We start from the raw sequence: 18,038 nt of genomic DNA on the forward strand, positions 1-18,038 counted from the left end.
CTCCGGCGAGGTTCCAAGCGAGCTGAGGCGATACTAAAATGTGACGTGAAAACACAGCAGACTGCTGATTGGTCAGAGAGAATCGTCATTATTCACTGCGTCATCATTGCACGCGCCAGCAATAGTATCCAGAATAACCCCGCCATTTTTAAAAAGTTTGGCCAGAGATTGCGTGACATATCCAATCCATTACATATTATGGCAACTCGGAAGAATACGCCGTGGTCAAACGAGGAGGTGCAGACAGCGGGTGTGTGTCGCGTAGAAGATTACGTTACGGCAGTTTCCTGCAGCGTCACTATGACAACCAGGTACTATTGTGGAGGTACAGGTACAACTTTTACACAGTGGAAAACCAAACAGAGCCGAGTCGAGTCAAGCCGAGTTGAGCTGGTACTGTGTAGTGGAAAAGCGCCATTACTGTCCCCTGGATGTGCCGGAGACTCAGAATGGAGGTGTATCAGTACTTTGTTGCTCTGTTTGTCTCTTACCCTGCCGGGGCTCAGACTCAGAACTTTGTCTGTTGCTGCCTTCCCTGTAACGGGCCACAGACTCAGAAAGGTTATCTGTTGCTGCATTCCCTGTAACGGGCCGCAGACTCAGAACAAGGAGTGTCTTTTGGAGAGGTACCTTTATACCTTTCCGATGAGGAGGAGATTGCAATTTGGCGCTTCTCCACTTCCATGCTGTGATTGGCTGGTTCCATCAGAGCGGGGGGACATGGGGTAGCCCACCCTTCTTTCCTCTTGTGGAAGTCATTTGCATAGTCCAAACACAAAGTTAGAAAAGTGTCAATAATGTTTTACTGGTGCATTTCTCACTTTCCAAAACACAATCAGAAAACATTTGGTCATGTAATGAACGCATTAAGTCCAAACATGATGGGAAAAGATTGAACTGTCATGCATGCATTCATTTGTCCATTAACAGCTGAGTTTGTGTAAGATGTTGCACTACACATCGCTGTCAGTGAGAATACTTATTTCTCTGAATAAGTATAAGATGTGTGTGTTATGGTTCGCATCAGTTCAAGGTTTGAAAACATAGTTATGAATGGATTTGGATGGATTTTTGTGATCTCTCTTTGTTTCACCCATTGCTGCTGCGTCTGGAGATCCTAAGGAATTTTTATGACCGTCACAGGACCAAACTTAGGAAACAGTCTCAAGGTGAGTGGAGGGCAGAAACTGCATCTTGGCCAATAGGAGGTTCTGTCCTTCCCGGGTTTTGTACCAAAGGTCTTCTTCATGCCCTCTAAGAGGTGTCTGGCAGTTGTCCTGGCATCCTTATCTGATGGCGTTGGACAGTTAGCTTATGTTAGTCCACCAAGATCCAATCAAAATGTAGCAAACCTTTGTCCCCTATTGTGGCCAGGGAGGGGCCCTCGCCATAAACTGGGCCCTGGAAAGCGCGGTCCACTACAGCACATAAGTGGTAAGTCCCCGCCAAGTTTTTGGGTTCTTCTCTAAAATCCTATACGGTATGGGTTACGCAGTCTCTTCATTCACATTTTTGAGTTGGTCTTAAAACCCCGGTCTCCCTGGGCCCAACTCCACTCGATATCACCTTTGATATCTCCTAACCATCTGTTATCCAGGGTGTGTTACCTTATGGTAACCCCGGCTAGAACGGTTTCTATCCTAGGACAGATCTGCTACTCTCTATCTGTGAGTCAGTTCACCGAGGGAACTAGACCCAGTAGTAGTGGCAGTGCCTGTTCTAAATAAGTCTAAGTTGATACTTAGCCGTTTCCCCCGAAGGAATTGCTTGATTCCAAGCCTGAGCTGTGCCCTGGGTCCTTTGACCCATCCAGGTAAGTGGGTAACAGTCCAGGCCATTGGCCGTGGGGGATAACGTTCTGACAGCCATCACCACGTCCTAATTGGGGCAATTCTTCTCAGAATTGATGCTTAGTGCTGACTGTCATAGCATGCACTCCCCTCAGCATGGAAGCGTGGGTATAACCCAATAGCGACCCCTAGGGGACACGGTGAGAGTTCCCTCGGAAGGGAACGTCTCTAGGTTACGTATGTAACCATGGTTCCCTGAGAAGGGAACGAGACACCGCGTCCCCTACACTTTCTTGCCATGCTTCGGACGAGAAGCTTCAGACATTGAAGCGGATGTGTGTTTACACCGGCGCCTCTTTATACAGAGACGCACCAGCAGCGGCGGTCCCGCCGCGGTGACGTCATACGCTGTCGCCGGCCATTTCATGTAGTTTTTTCATATGCATTCTTCAGACACGAGTCACGCTGCGGCGTTCCCCAATAGCGACCCCTAGGGGACGCAGTGTCTCATTTCCTTCTCAGGGAACCATGGTTACATACATAACCTAGAGACGCTTTTTCTATTTTAATAAAAAGTTTTCAGTGTTAAATCAATAATAATTACAATTTTAACAATATTTCAAGTGTGATTTGTGAGATTTGTTGTATCTATTTTAAATCCATTTTTTCTTTGTAAAAGGCAAACAGTTGATCATACTATTTGAAACTTAAGGATTCATTAGTTTAAATATACATTGAACCAAACACTATCATGACGCAGACATCTTGACAAGACACATGTTTCAGCTTTGACACCACATTTTCGGTAGTGACAGTAATGTTTTAGTAGGGACCACATCACATCACAGAATTTTAACTCACATACTAAAACACTACTAAAACGTACTAAAATCCAAAAAATTTGCACAACTATACTAAACTAAATGTTATGGAATAACTCCCAAAAAAGTGTGCAGGAAAAAAACTGCTGAAAATGTTCGGTAGTGACATTCTTCAAAGATTTTCAGACTTTTGAAAACAATTTACCTCAAAATTATGGGACCTCCCAACTGAAAGTACCCAATAAATGATGATTTAATATATATTAAGCTTACTGATATTTCAAATATTATTGTAGGTTTCAATGGGTAATAGAAGGATCTTAGTAAACATCTACAATTTGAATTCTTAAGAGCTTTTTAAATGTGTTTTTTTTTGGTTGTGGGACAGCACTTTGAACCAATTCTGTAAAATATAATAATATAGAGTAGGATTCAAAACTAATTATGATTTAGCATCTCATTATATTAAGAAATATTCTCATACTAATGACTTAACATATTTTTTTTCATAATAACCAGAGAGAAGTATCTAATCACTATGAATTAGTATCTTGCAATGACATTTTTTTTAAATAATAACTTAACATCTATTAATAATGTCTAACTTTCTCATGTTTTCTCATGATGACTTAGTTTTCATTATGAGATGTTAAATCATTATTATAAGGATGTTTCTCATTATTGTGAAATGCTACGTCATTATTAAGAGAAAGTTTCTCATTATCACAGTTTTCAGAATAATAAATGGCTTTTATAGTAGAGGCTAGTAACTAGAATAAATGTTGGTTTGTGGTTATGTTTAATCATATTTCACATAAATTGAACTGAATATTTGTCACAAAGATCAAGACCTCTAAGATGGAACAGAACAAAATCACAATGGGAGTGAGTAACAGATGTGCTTAAAACTAGCCACTATTCATGCTATTGCACTATACAGTATGTAATATCTAATAGTTCTAGCAGCAGAAGCATGAGATTTATGCCTGTAATGCTGCATAAAAAATAACGGGACACCAGTGTGTGCAGTATTTGTGGTTGTATGACATAAACCTGAATGTGTTTCTTTGTGTTTTTTCAGGGGTCCCTGGGAAACGTAATGAGTTGTATTATGAGTGCTGTAAGGAGCCTTACCCTGACGTGACATTTACAGTAACAATGCGCAGACGAACGTTGTACTATGGTCTGAACCTGCTCATTCCCTGTGTGCTCATCTCCGGCCTGGCTCTGCTCGTGTTCCTGCTGCCAGCAGATTCTGGAGAAAAGATATCACTGGGTAAGATGACATGTTTGGCTATAAAGCTTTCTCTCTTTTAATCACAATGTTTATGCTCAATTATGCATGAAGGAATGACATTATTTTGTTTTATACTTCCTGCCTGTCAGGTATCACTGTCCTCTTGTCATTAACGGTCTTCATGTTGCTAGTGGCTGAGATCATGCCGGCCACCTCTGACTCAGTTCCTCTCATAGGTAAGTGAAAATTGCTAAAATTTAATATCATACTGAATCTCATGCAGAACTTTTTGGCCACTAATGATGTTTTAGACAGCACAGCTTGGGATTAAAAGCTTGTTTCTTCTTTGGTTCTGTAGCTCAGTACTTTGCCAGCACCATGATGATTGTGGGTTTGTCTGTGGTTGTCACCGTCCTTGTTCTGCAGTTTCATCATCATGATCCACAAGGGGGAAAGATGCCAAGATGGGTGAGTGGAAACTCTTGAGTATGCAGATTATTTAATACTAAAGTAAAAATAGAGGAGGACTATAATCTCACAACAGTTAATAAACATAAACATGAAATAAAAGATTAAAAACTATTTCAACTAATTGCCAAGGTAACATTTCTCATTTTTGTACTAAAATAATTAAAGCTAAACACACAAACTCACACAAAAGCATGTGCCTCATTGCCAGGAGATGCACAAATAAAAACGGTAAAAGTATTTCAAAGGTAAAGATTTCCATCACAAATCAGTGATTTTCTGATACATTGGTTTGCAGACTGTTACTGCAAATTGTATTCATAAAACTAAACATATTATGTAATATTTAACTTACAGGGTTAGTTTACCCAAAAATGAAAACATTCTGTCATTAATTACTCACCCTCATGTCATTCCAAACTTAAGTTTATCAACACAAATTAAGATGTTTTCAATGAAATCCGAGAGCTTTCTGACCCTGCATAGACAGCAATGCAACTGAAACGTTCCCAGGCACAGATTCAACAAAGTTTTAGTGAAAAATCTAAATTACAAGATTAAAGTCAGAATATTGTGAGAATGAAGTTGAAATATTTTGAGAATAAAGCCAAAATGTTTTGAGAATAAAGTTGAAATTACAAGAATTAAATCGTAGCAATTACAGTTATAATATTTTGAGAGTATAGTCTGCACATGCCAAATGGCCCAGATTGCGAGCACCTGGAGAAGTTTCCAGGCCACTGGAATTTATTTGAATATATGTGGGATTATTAGCAGAAATCATACCATGTGTTATACTCGCAGGGACAGTATGCTTGGAAATAATATTTCACGTCTTCGACTGCATTCATAAGGCCTATTTATTGTGCCAGCCATCCAATAATAGCAATAAACTTTGTGCTTTTGGTGCTTTTAATAAAAGACATGTGGCGGGACAGATTGCTGTGTTCATGTGTGAATAGAAAATATGTGAATCAATCGCCTTTTCGATTACAATGAGACATTCGTTTCATTAAATTATACTGTTTTCTTTGTGAAAACTCCACCACCTACTCTGCAAAAATGTCTGTGGCGTCCAATCTTTCATTCCTCACATGTATTTAATTAAAAACAACAATAAAATTGGGCTCCAACTTATTAACATGAGTTATGTATTTTCTAAGGTATATAAGTGACTATTCACAAGCTGTTTTATTCACACTATAATACATCAAACGATTGGAAATAATATTTAATGTCTTTCATTTATTATTTGTAGCGTTAGCCACCCAGTAATCGCAATAATTTTGTACTTTGTTGCTTTTAATATAACACAGCTTAGCTTTCAAATTCTGTCAGTTTTAAATGTTATAAATGTGTTTTTCTCTTTATTTCAAGTTTATTGTACGATATAACTGTGAAGGAACATCAGAAGGAATGAAAAAAAAAACAGTATAGCCTAATTTAATGAAACAAATGTCTCACTGTAATTGGAAAAATTACTGATTCACTTGATGCTGAAACACCAGTACAGCGATCTGTCACACCATTATTCTCGAAACACTTTGACTTTGACTTGTTATTGTTGAAATATCTCAACTTTATTCTCGTGATTTCGACTTTTATTCTCGAAATATAAAATATTTAGCTATTATAAATATAAAATATTTAGCTATTTATTTAGTTAAAATAGTCCATGTGACATCAGTGGTTCAACCATAATGTTATGAAGCTACGAGAATATACTTTTTTGTATTCAGCCGGCGCTTCGACGTAGAACCCAGATGCGCTATGCTTAGCTTTGCAAGCAGAACAAGACACATACTGTACATAAAAACTCTTCGTAAACATGTCTGAAGATTTTGAAAGAGAGGATGACTTGCAATTTTTTGCCCAGCCTTACTTATTTGAACCAGAATATACAGACGATGAACTGAGAGGTGGACGTTCTACAGTTGCAATCAAAATTATTCAACCCCCCAGAGACTACAGTACTTTACAAATGTTTTTTGCTCTTTCTGAAGATCCAGGACTAAATTGCATCTACAACAGTTTTCTGGCATATTAAAAGTGATAATGTCAATGTAATGTTTTTGAGTTATAGGATTTTTTAATAACACAGCTATGTCAGAATTATTCAACCCCTATTCAACATTGCTGTTTTAAGAGTTATTTTTATGGTAAGGAACAAAATTGTCTTAAAAAATGTCTTAAGCCTTTACAAACTTATTAAAAATGAAATTAGCTTGGGGTGTAACACATAGTATACTCTTAGCCCATTCACGTGCTGAAGGTGAGTAGAAAATATGGTAAAGTCAACAAAGCTCACACAAAATCAATAGAGAAGAAACAGTTTGCTATATTAGAAAGTCTAAAAGTACATGAAGATTTCTAAGACATTACAAGTCCCTAGAGACACAGCTGGCAGCCGTATTCCTAAGATTAAAGTGTGTTGAACCAGAAAACCTTTGAGGCTGTTGCAGAAAAGAGCACAATATCATAAAATGTTTGATCAGATCAACTGAGAAAAACTTGCAATGTACAGCCAAAGTCTTGCAAGATGACCCGACGAAAGGAGGAAAAATATTTCAATGCTGTGTACAAGAGGAACACTAGACAAGTGTAGTCTTCATGTTGAGGAATCTTGCTGAATACCACTCTTGACCAAGAAGAACAAAAAGGCTGACTTGAACATGCTAAAATTCATTTGGATAGACCTGTGGAGTTCTGGAAGAATGTTTTATGGAGTGATGTGTCCAAACTGGAACTTTTTGGACGTATGTATCAGCAGTATGTCTGGTGCAAAAAAGACAAAGCTTATAAGCAGAAGAACACCATCTCCATCATCAAACATGGAGGTGGGCCAGTCCTGTTATGGGGTTGTTCTACTGTAGCAGGAAGTGGAAAACATGACCATACAAAGGATATCATGGATTTATTAAAGCATCAGACCATTTTGACAAACATTGTGATGCCTTTTGTGCAAAGTCTGAAGCTAATAATCAATGGACTTTCCTGCAGGACAATCATCCCAAAGTATACGTTCAAATCTACTTAAGCTTGGTTTAGGCATCAGTCATAGAATGTTCTTGAGTGGCCTGTTCAGTTTCCAGATTTAATTCTCATTGAAAATACATGGTTGAATTTCAAGCAAGCAGTGGCAAAGTAATAACCAAAGATTATCAGTGATCTGAAAGCTTTTTCAGGGGAGAAATGGTCCAAGATTGCAGCAGAAAGGTGACAGAAGCATCTAAGCACTTCCAGGCAGTGTTTATTGGTGGTTTTAAAGAATAAAAGATTCTACACCAAATTTACTTTCAGGGGTTGAATCATTTTGAACATGAATGTTTAGAGCCAGTTCGATTTTTTTTCATTATTCATCAACTTACGTTCTCAGAATTACTCAAAAGTGTATTAATAAACTTTCTTTAATAGTTTACTGACGCCTTTGTTGAATTGTTTTCACAAAATGTTGTTCTCTGCAGCAAAATGTCTTGCAGGTCAAGGGGGTTGAATAAATTTGACTGCAACTGTATGTCAGAATACCGGCTTGTGATACTCTTGTGAATGTGCAGCAGAGACTAACACTGATGAGAAGATATTGTTGAATAAAGTTGTTATTTTTGTTTTTTTTTGCACACAAAAATAATTCTCGTAGCTTCATTGAATAAAGGTTGAAACACTGATGTCACATGGACTATTTTAATGATGTTCTTACAACCTTTCTAGGGCTAGGAATGTTTTGTTGCGTTGATGTCTATGCAGGGTCAGAAAGCTTTCGGATTTCATCAAAAATAAAATTGTGTTCTGAAGATGAACCAAGGTCTTACGGGTTGGGAACACCATGAAGGTGAGTAATTAATGACAGAATTTTCATTTTGGGGTAAAATACTGCTTTTCATTCAAACAACTAGTGCTGTATTCTCAAAAATCAAAAATCTAAGAAAACCCCCTGAAACCTAAATATAAGCAATGTAGGTGAGTTGTAGAATGACTCTAGTGCAGTTGGCATCATGGTCTCCCGCTGGAGAGGTAATGAGGTCTATTTGTATTAAAGTTTAATGTATCCTCTGCTACTCCTACAAGAAGAAAAGAGCTCTTAGCTACAGCTGTCTGGTGTTTCTTATTTGGTTCATGTCCAGAGGGACGCACCTGCCGCTTGAAGCAGGTCTGAATCTTTAAACACGCAAACCTTTAGTGGACACTTTCTCCATAATCTAATGAAACACACCAACTTCATACAGCATATCATCATAATAAAGACAGGAATGTCTTACTCACCCATCTGAGAGCTTCATCTTTTAGCACATTTCTTCCTGCCCTTCTTAGGTGCGCGTTATCCTGCTCAACTGGTGCGCCTGGTTCTTGCGAATGAAGAAGCCGGGTGAGGAACGCAAAGCCAATTACAAATATGACCACTCTCCAGCACACCACGCCAGTGCCAGCAGCATTCAGATGGGAGTAATGCCCGGTCAGCCGTCCTCTACTAACTCCACCACCAATGGTCACATGAACCTGTACTTTGGCTACCACTCCATTGACAGCGCTTGCTGTCCACCCAGCAGCGACTCTGGTGTGTCTTGCAGTGGTGGGCGAGTCGGCGGGTCACCAAACGAAGACCAGCGGGAGGCAGTAAGAATGTTTGTAGGCGAACAGGAGATCCATCGCATCCTAGCGGAAGTGGTGTACATCGCTCAGCGTTTCCGTGACCAGGATGAGGCAGAGGCCATCTGCAGCGAATGGAAATTTGCAGCAGCAGTTGTGGATCGGCTCTGTCTGGTGGCGTTTTCACTTTTCTCCATCATCTGCACTTTTACCATTCTCATGTCTGCGCCAAACTTCATCGAGGCAGTCTCAAAAGACTTCACATAATCGCAATAGCTTCTTTTGTTTTCTTTTGTTTTTAAAGATATATATAAAAAACACCATGTGATTGAGTGTGAGAAGTGTTTGCCAAGTCAATTCCTTCCTCTTCTCATCGTTCTGAGATCAACGTGAACTATTGTTACAATAATTATGATGAAAAAAGAAAAAGAAAAAACTTGACAAAGTTGTGTATTTTTGAAATGTGACTTTTCGAACAAACATACAGACCCTTGGACAAGCTGTTTGGGCGATATTTGATGTCTTTATATAATGTATCTGAACTGAGCACTTGAGGGTTGGTTTATGTTAAGATGTGTTCTCAGTGTGCTAACACTGTTAGTCACAACAGCTAAAAATGTGTCTGTGAAGTTTATGTGCTGAAATTCAAACATAATCAATCCCATAATCCTTCAGTCACAGTTTCTTTTCATTTCTTGGCTTTAGTAATATTTTTGGTATCATTTAATGTTATTTTAGAATTAAACGTTATCACTATTTCCTTACCAAAGCAACAATTACACATTAACGGTAGAATTAATATGCTCTGTAACCATCACTTTTCATCATTTTGACATTTTTACATGAATATTACAGTTATTAGTATGATTGAATCTCTCACTTGTGTTCGGTTTGTCCACATAATCAGAGTGTAATTATTTTGTGACTTCAATCTGCCCTGTGCTCTGTTGTATCATGTAAAATACTATGTAAACACTGTGGATATACGTCATTTTGTTAGAAAATATAGATTTAAAAAATAAAACAATTTAAAGAGTTCTTAGGTGAGTCTATGTATTTTGGAGAAGATTTTTTCAGCATTTAATTCTCACTTTCTGTATATTGTTACAGGAGAAGTTCACTTCCAGAATAAACATTTTCTGATTATTTACTGACTCCTATGTCAAGATGTTCATGTATTTCTTTCTTCAGTCGCAAAGAAATTAAGGTTTTTAAGAAAAACAGTCTAGGATTGTTTTCCACATAGTGGCCTTCTTTGGTGGTTTGAACGCCTAAATTGCAGTTTCAATGCAGCTTCAAAAACCTCTACACGATCCCAGCTGAGGAATAGGGGTATAACTGACTGAAGAATAATTGTTTAGCAAGACAATTAAAAAAATGATATTGAAAAGGTCATGCGTGATGTATGCAGAAGTACTGACTCACTGTTTACAAAGCGAACGTGCAAAGAAAGTCCCTTTACAAAAAAAGATAAAACAATAACGTCTGGCTGTTGGAGGACAAAACAAAATAGAGTTTTTTGCCCTAAGCTACCTTTTAGAACCGAAGTACACAGACAAAGAACTAACTGTACGTTACCTTTCCAACGTAAGTACATAATGCGTGAAGTTGGGCTGGTGGAAGACAAGCATTTGTGGTTAAAACGTGTATAATTTTTTTTTTTTAAGAAAATGACAGATCGTTTCACTAGATAAGACCCTCATTTCTTAGCTGGGATTGTGTAGAGCCCTTTGAAGCTGCATCGATACTGCAAATTGGACTTTCAACTTGTTGTCCCCCATTAAAGTCCACTATATGGAGAAGAATTCTGGAATGTTTTCCTCAAAAACCTTAATTTCTTTCTAACTGAAGAAAGAAAGACCTTGGATGACATGGGTGAGTAAATTATCAGGAAATTTTTATTCAGGATGTGAACTTCTTTAATGGGTATGTTTTGTTTCGCCCTTTTTTCAACTGGTATTTCTACTTTCTAGAGTTTACTAGAGCTGCAAACACTGATAGCTCTCTGCTTAGCGCATAAACAATGCAACATTACAGTTCATTTTGATTTAGAATTCATTTTTAATGTTTTTTTAAGGCTTTAATGTTATTTATGCTCAAAAACACTAAAAGCTCTGTTGAGAAAAGATCTACATTTTCAAGAAGTAAGTGAAGTAAGGCATACAGCTTTGCTTATTCATTGAGTTGGCAGAGTAGTGCAGATGCTTTTGAGATCCAGTAGTCACTGGGCCGGTTGGATGGCAACATCACAGTTACCACAAAATTTGTGGAGTGTCCTAATAGACAGAACAAGATATATTATTAAATAAAAGTAACAATAAAAGTAAAAATATAAAAATACATATAATACATTTTTAAAGCTAGGGTCTGATACTAGTGGTTTTATACACATTATTTTTTGTCCTGTAGTAAAAATATGGAGGCATGTTTCGGCTTCAGAATAAAAACATGAAGTTAATAATGAAGTAATTGTGGGATAATTTTGAGCTGTTAAAAAGTCACAATTGACCCTTCGCAAGGAGTCTGACTGACAGGTGAACTGACCAATCATAATGCCGAATCTGCCATTTTTTTCCCGACAAACAAACCAGACAGGAGAGTAGATTACTGTCAGTGAACTTTGTTTGTGTACTGACATGTCCGTGTTGAAACAAGACACCTTCTAATGTTCATTCATGTTTATTTCACACTATACCTAGCAAAGAGGAAGAGATGATCAGTTCACATGATGCTTGAACTGAGGCGCTACAGCAAGAATATGATGTGTGGCAATATGATGATGGGGGGGGGGGTTTGTGAAGGGTCAACTGTGAGATTTAAAGCTACAATTGTGGCATTAACAGTATAACTTTCTAAGTTTTGAACTTCAAGATAAAGCTGAACTATTCAAACTTCACATAAGTCAAAAAATAACCTGTAGTTGACAGAGTTCCAGCACGGACAGAGGTCTTGTACAGTGGTGCGTGGTATAGGGTGGGATCAGGAACGTAGTTTTGCTGAGGTTCAAAATGCACCACAGGTAGCACGGGGTTCATCACTCTCGACAGCGCGTCTTCAATAACCATGTTTGTGTCATCCCATCGACAAGCATCCATAAACATCCCGTGAACCAACACACCATCTTCCAAGGTGGGAAGCTATAAGGCAGACCACAAAGTATTAACTTCGTTCATGATGTCAGATTTTAAAAGAGCCACAAACATTTTCCAAGAATAAAAGTTTGGTTTCACAACACAAATCTTTCTTCTCAGTTCAAAAAGCATATTTTAAAACTCATCTAAATATAAAATAAATAGATAATAATAATAAGTCTGATGTCAGAAAACCAAACATATAGGACAACAATGCCTATTCAGTGTCCAGAAACTTTACCCACCCATTTATAGAGCAGTACAGTATGGGATTTCACATTAAAATGGTATTTGCATTCAAGTCTTAAAAGTACAGTACCAAAAATTACATTACTGTTGAAAAGTTTGGAATCCATATCAGTAAGATTTTATATTTTTTAAAGAATTTAATACTTTTTTTCAGCAAGGATGCATTCAAATGAAACTCTGTCATGGTTTCTATACAACTGTTTTCACAAATGTGTCTTGAGCACAAATTAATATATTAAAATGATTTCTGAAGGATCATGTTGTCACATTTCAGGTCTGTTTTTGTCTCCCCCTGTCATTTTGTCATTGTTTGGTTTAGTCCACGTTTGTGTAATCACCGTCACCTGTGTTTAATTATGAGTTAGCCTTTATAAGTCTGTCTTTGAGTTCAGTGTATTGTCGGTCCTTAATGTTGGTTGATATGTGTGAAGATCTCTGTTCCTGCCTGTTCCTGCCTTGTTCCTCTTGAAGATTGATATTAAATATAGTTATTTGTTTGAATACCGTCTATCGTCTCGTCTCGTCCTGCACACACCCGTAACAGAAGGACCGACCGAAACCGTTCACGGCGACTTCCCCTGCGTTTCTTTTCTGTTTTTTTTTCGTATCAGTGTTTTATTTAAATGTTTTTTTCCCTTATGGATGACCCCAACGTCCTCATTATCCTCCTGGAGCAGGGGAACCGCTCTCTCGAGGACCACACAAGAGACTTTGTGTTCCTCGCACCGCTGACACATTACCCGGACAGCTGCCTGTGCACGTTCTATCGTAAGGGACTTAACACCACCACCAAAGCGCAGCTGTCCGGGGAGGGTCCTCAAGAGAGCATCGCCGAATACATCGAGTGGGTGCTGGCGTCCTGTAGATCTTCCTGGACTGTCGGCTTCATCGAGGAGGACGTCAGCCCCACTCTTGACCCAGAGAGCAGCAAACCACCACCCCGACACGCAGAGCACGAACCCGAGCACACCGCGGATGAGGGACTAGAGCCGCGAGCGACAGAGCCAGAGCCCTCTCCGACTGATCAGGTGCGTGAGCCGGATTCTACATCTGCGACGGTGGATTGCGACGTGGAGCAGGTGAAGGAAATGGAGAGCCCTGCCCACTGCAACACCGCTGGGGGTGAGATGGTAGACATCTCTGGGGGCTTAATTGACTTCTTTTCCGAAGTTGTGGAGTATAACATGCCTGATTTAATAGACTTTTTCTCTGAACCCCTGGCTTGCATGAACTTCCCCCCCACCCGCCCTCGTCTGTCTGGATCTGCCTGTTCCCCGCTGGTTCCGCCCAGCCGTCCTGAGTCCCCGCTGGTTCCGTCCAGCTGTCCAGAGTCCCGGAGTTCATCAGCCAGTCCCCTTGCTCACCCTCAGCCCACCATCCATGCAGTGGGCTCGCCGCAGGGCTGCCATTCAACATCGGTGGCAGGGCTGGAGGATCCCTCAGCTCCGCCTCCAGCCTCGCAACCCAGATCTCCACCTCGGACCTCTGACCCTGCGGCTCCACCACGGCTCTCTACGCCCTCAGCTCCACCGTCGCCCGTCGGCCCACCAGCTCCACCGGGCTCCATCGTCCATCCGGCTCCGCCTTGGTCAGTCGTCGACCATCCGCCGCCTCGGGACTCCACTCCTCTGGCTTCGCCTCGTCCCTCTGTCCCTCCGGCTCTGTCAGGCTCCTCCCTCCCTTCAGCGTCGCCTTCGTCCTCTGTCGCTCCGGCTCCGCCGCGGACCTCCGGATCTCCGCCTCCGCCTCGGCCGCCAGAGCCTCCTGTTCCGCCTTGGCCCTCCGGATCCGCGGTGTCGCTCTGGTCCCTCAGCTCTCCATCTCCGCCTCGGGTTCCTTCATCAACTGCTCTGCCCCTGTCGGTCGGCCCCCTGGAGTCGGCGGTCCTCCCTCCACCATGGCTCCTCCCTCCGTCGGCTCCACCGTGGGCCGTCATCCTGGCTGCGATCCGGGTCCTGCTCTCCTGCTTCAGATCCCTCCTGTTTTCTCCCTGGCTCCTCCCACCGTCGTCGCCCCCTTGGACTGTCGTTTCTGTCACTTGGACTTTTTTTGGTCCCCCTCCTTCGGTTGCGTCCTCCGCCGAAGCCCCCTCCCTCATGGACTCAAGGTTTCTGGTTTTCCGCCCCCTCTTCTTTTTTGTTTTTCTATGGCGCGAGGACGCGCCTATTTGGAGGGGGCCGTATTGTCACATTTCAGGTCTGTTTTTGTCTCCCCCTGTCATTTTGTCATCGTTTGGTTTAGTCCTCATTTGTGTAATCACCGTCACCTGTGTTTAATTATGAGTTACCCTTTATAAGTCTGTCTTTGAGTTCAGTGTATTGTCGGTCCTTAATGTTGGTTGATATGTGTGAAGATCTCTGTTCCTGCCTTGTTCCTCTTGAAGATTGATATTAAATATAGTTATTTGTTTGAATACCATCTATCGTCTCGTCTCGTCCTGCACACACCCGTAACACATGTGACATTAAAGACTGGAAAATTTAGTTTTTATTTTATATTGCAATAATGCCACATTCAATTTTCAAATGAATGTAGAAACAACAAAGACAGTATATTTGTTAAATATTTTTTATGACTAAAGGTAAGTATTTACCAATATTACTGTCGTTAGGAAATTGTTATTTTTTCCTAATATTTAAAGGTCCACTGAAGTGCCTTAAAACATGCAGCTTTATTCGATGTGGTCACAATTTTAAACGAAACAGGAAAACGGTGGGACATATAGCGCAGCACCGCCCACTTTTTTTTTTAATAGCCAATAGCGTTCCGTTTATATCTGCTTGGGCCAGAGCCGTTAAGCTCAGTAAAACCACATTTGACAGCTTATGACAGCCACAGTCTAATAGATTAACCCCTAGATTCAATATGAAACTCTTACTAACACAAAATAGTGTTTCATTATCATGCTGAGGCTATGTAGTTTAATACATGCCGACTCGCGCATATGATCTGCTCTGTGCTATCACGTCTCTGGACCGGAGCCAAAGTCCAGAGTAGATTGTGCATGCTGCCACGGATCGCGGTACACAACGCGAAATCAGACTGCATTTGCCCCAATGGAAAGCAAATTTGATCTGTCTGAATCATTCCCTTTCGCCTACGTTGTGCACTACATGCCATTTACTAAATACTAAATTAAATATAGATTAATCCTTAAAGCTACAAAAGTTATTGATTACCTCTTTTTTTCTTTTGTTCTTTAATTAATAGGCATCATAACAGCTGGGTTATTAGGTTATTTGGCTGCTACTACTTTAAGAGCTGCCTCTCCTGAACATGACGCAGATCAAACACGCATGCTCGTAGTTTCATTCGCTCTTGAATATGAAATAATACAGGCTACAGAGCGCACCAATGCATTTGTGCATGCAACTGAAGCGTGTGTGCTACGAGCACAGCATAACGGTTGACAGAACAGGTAAATTGATCTCATCTGACCACAATTCACTGTTGTTCTACTGAAGCTCCCTCGTCACCTTTCCCATGCTTGTTTGACTAGTAGCGCCTGTCGTTGAAGTGAAGTTGGAGTGCGTGTATGAAAAGTCTCCCATTTTTCTTGTCAAGAAAAAATAGACAGAAGCGGCAATTGTGAGTGGGGTTGCCCTTACCCAACCCTAGCCCTGTACCGGAGTTAAATATTTTTAACACCATTAAAATGGAAAATTAATCGCCCGCGTTAACACACTAACTGCACAAGTAATCATCTTTCTGCACTGCACTTAATCATCAAGTTTCTGTTGTAATTATATCAGAAAATATATTTTGAAAAATCCCTGCATGTTTCTGGACTGACCTCGTTGTCCATGTCAAGCTCTTTCCCTGGCTCAAGGGTTTTCAGACCTTCAGTGACAAGGGTCTGGTCTCTGTACACTGGTACCATGTTGAAACGAAAATTCAGCTCATCAATGGGCAGGTTGTATTTGCGTGCATGATTCTGCAGTGCACCTATGAGACACATGAACCAACAACAAATATGAAAAATACTGTAAACATATATTTGGATCTCACCTAGTTTACCAGGGCCAAATTTTGTTAGGATTTATTTCAGTTGCCAGACCTGGCATTAAAGCAAACATGTTACTTACCTGTGAGGAATCCTTGAGGGAAAAAGAATCCAGAAATCCAAAAAGACTTGGGCTGACCCCTTGTGATCCAACTCTGCTCAAACACACACAAAGAACCAATGAGTACTTCACAATTTTCTTGATATAAAATGCAAAGAAGAGTAAAGGTCAATCAAAATAAAACAAAAAAGATACAAAACAACTCAACTTTTACCACCTAAGGGAGAAAGAAATCAACTCAAGGTAAAGCCAACAGACTTGGATCATTTCTAATTCAGATCACATGAAAGAATTAGTAACTAGAGGGTTGAAGGTTACAGCTGAGCTACCTATATGACCTTTATAAAGACCCCTTTATCATACCGCTGGGGAGAATATCATATTTCCAAACAAAAAAATAATAAATGCTTATATTAGTGTACTACAGATGTACTACAGTCTGTGTAAAGAGAAAAAGTTCACCTCATTTTCCCCAAAAAGTTTTGTGTGAGAAACAACTGAAATTTTATTTATTCAGTGAAAATCTTGCCTACTGGCTTAGCTCTCAAATCTCATTCACCCTCCAAACATTCAAACTTGCTGCTTCACAAGAAACAAGACACGAATGTCAATGAGGTTTGTGCACATACGTGTTCTTCTTCACCTCATTTCCTAAACCTTTCATTATATCATGCTGGAATACTTCTATTTTTCATAAACGATGGTGGGCTTATATTATGCAGTGTACCTCAGTCTAGTCAGGCTGATGTAGAGGAAACCTCTCACTTCACTGCTGAAATTGAAACTAGTCCAGTTACATATGCGGAGCCTTTTTCTGATTTGCAAAACAGCATACTTCTGCAATTCATCCATATTAACATGAGCTTATCGTGCTTGTCTGTGTGTTATATAACAGAGCACTCAGACCAGCCACACGGAACAGCACATCCAGTCTGAGATAACAGTTTGGGTGTGCCCACCAACCCGTGCAAGAGAACTATGACCATATGTTTGTGCCAGACAGTGAATCAAGTATATACAGTGAAGATATACAGTTGTTTATGTAGCTTTTTTTGACTGAGTGTCAGAGCGTGTTGTTTGGAATGGCTGTGGGCCCCTCTGGCTCTATTTGTGAACTATAATATCAACAGCACACTGCTCATATATCACTGGCCTTTACTGGAATCCCCTACCCAGAGGAAATTGTCCATGTACAATGAGGGTGAACCTCCTGAATACAAATACAAAAAGTATGTGTGTGTGTGTGTGTGTGTGTGTGTGTGTGTGTGTACCTGGTATTCATCACGTTGTGGGGACTAAATGTCCCCACAAGGATAGGAATACCAGTAGATTTTGACCTTGTGGGGACATTTCTCAGGTCCCCATGAGGAAACAGGCTTATAAATCATGCACAATGAGTTTTTTTGAGGAAGTAAAAGTGTGCACAATCTCCTGTGAGGGCTAGGTTTAGGTGTAGGGTAGGTGTAGGGCGATAGAAAGTACGGTTTGTACAGTATGAAAACCATTACGCCTATGGAATGTCCCCATAAAACATGTAAACCCAACGTGTGTGTGTGTGTGTGTGTACACCTGGTATTCATCACGTTGTGGGGACCAAATGTCCCCACAAGGATAGGAATACCAGTAGATTTTGACCTTGTGGGGACATTTCTTAGGTCCCCATGAGGAAACAGGCTTATAAATTATGCACAATG

The 18,038-nt window shown here is 40.2% G+C and overlaps 2 protein-coding genes across 2 annotated transcripts in view; one reads left to right on the plus strand and one right to left on the minus strand.

Annotated features, from left to right (window-relative positions):
* chrna8 (cholinergic receptor, nicotinic, alpha 8) overlaps window positions 1–9,938 on the plus strand; it is a 96,360-nt gene extending 86,422 nt beyond the window's left edge. Inside the window, exons 7-10 of the mRNA XM_073842284.1 lie at window positions 3,693–3,887; window positions 3,998–4,084; window positions 4,207–4,316; window positions 8,625–9,938. Coding sequence (XP_073698385.1) covers window positions 3,693–3,887; window positions 3,998–4,084; window positions 4,207–4,316; window positions 8,625–9,167 — 935 coding nt within the window. The 3' untranslated portion in view covers window positions 9,168–9,938. The remainder of the gene's footprint in view (window positions 1–3,692; window positions 3,888–3,997; window positions 4,085–4,206; window positions 4,317–8,624) is intronic.
* Window positions 9,939–11,055: 1,117 nt separating this feature from the next.
* Window positions 11,056–18,038, minus strand: part of dnah6 (dynein, axonemal, heavy chain 6) — a 121,505-nt gene continuing 114,522 nt past the window's right edge. The window contains exons 75-78 of the mRNA XM_073841939.1: window positions 16,366–16,438; window positions 16,074–16,225; window positions 11,815–12,037; window positions 11,056–11,176 (exon numbers count right to left, since the gene is read on the minus strand). Coding sequence (XP_073698040.1) covers window positions 11,073–11,176; window positions 11,815–12,037; window positions 16,074–16,225; window positions 16,366–16,438 — 552 coding nt within the window. The 3' untranslated portion in view covers window positions 11,056–11,072. The remainder of the gene's footprint in view (window positions 11,177–11,814; window positions 12,038–16,073; window positions 16,226–16,365; window positions 16,439–18,038) is intronic.

This window comes from Garra rufa, chromosome 6 (genome assembly GCF_049309525.1).
Source record: "Garra rufa chromosome 6, GarRuf1.0, whole genome shotgun sequence".
Taxonomy (NCBI): Eukaryota; Metazoa; Chordata; class Actinopteri; order Cypriniformes; family Cyprinidae; genus Garra; species Garra rufa.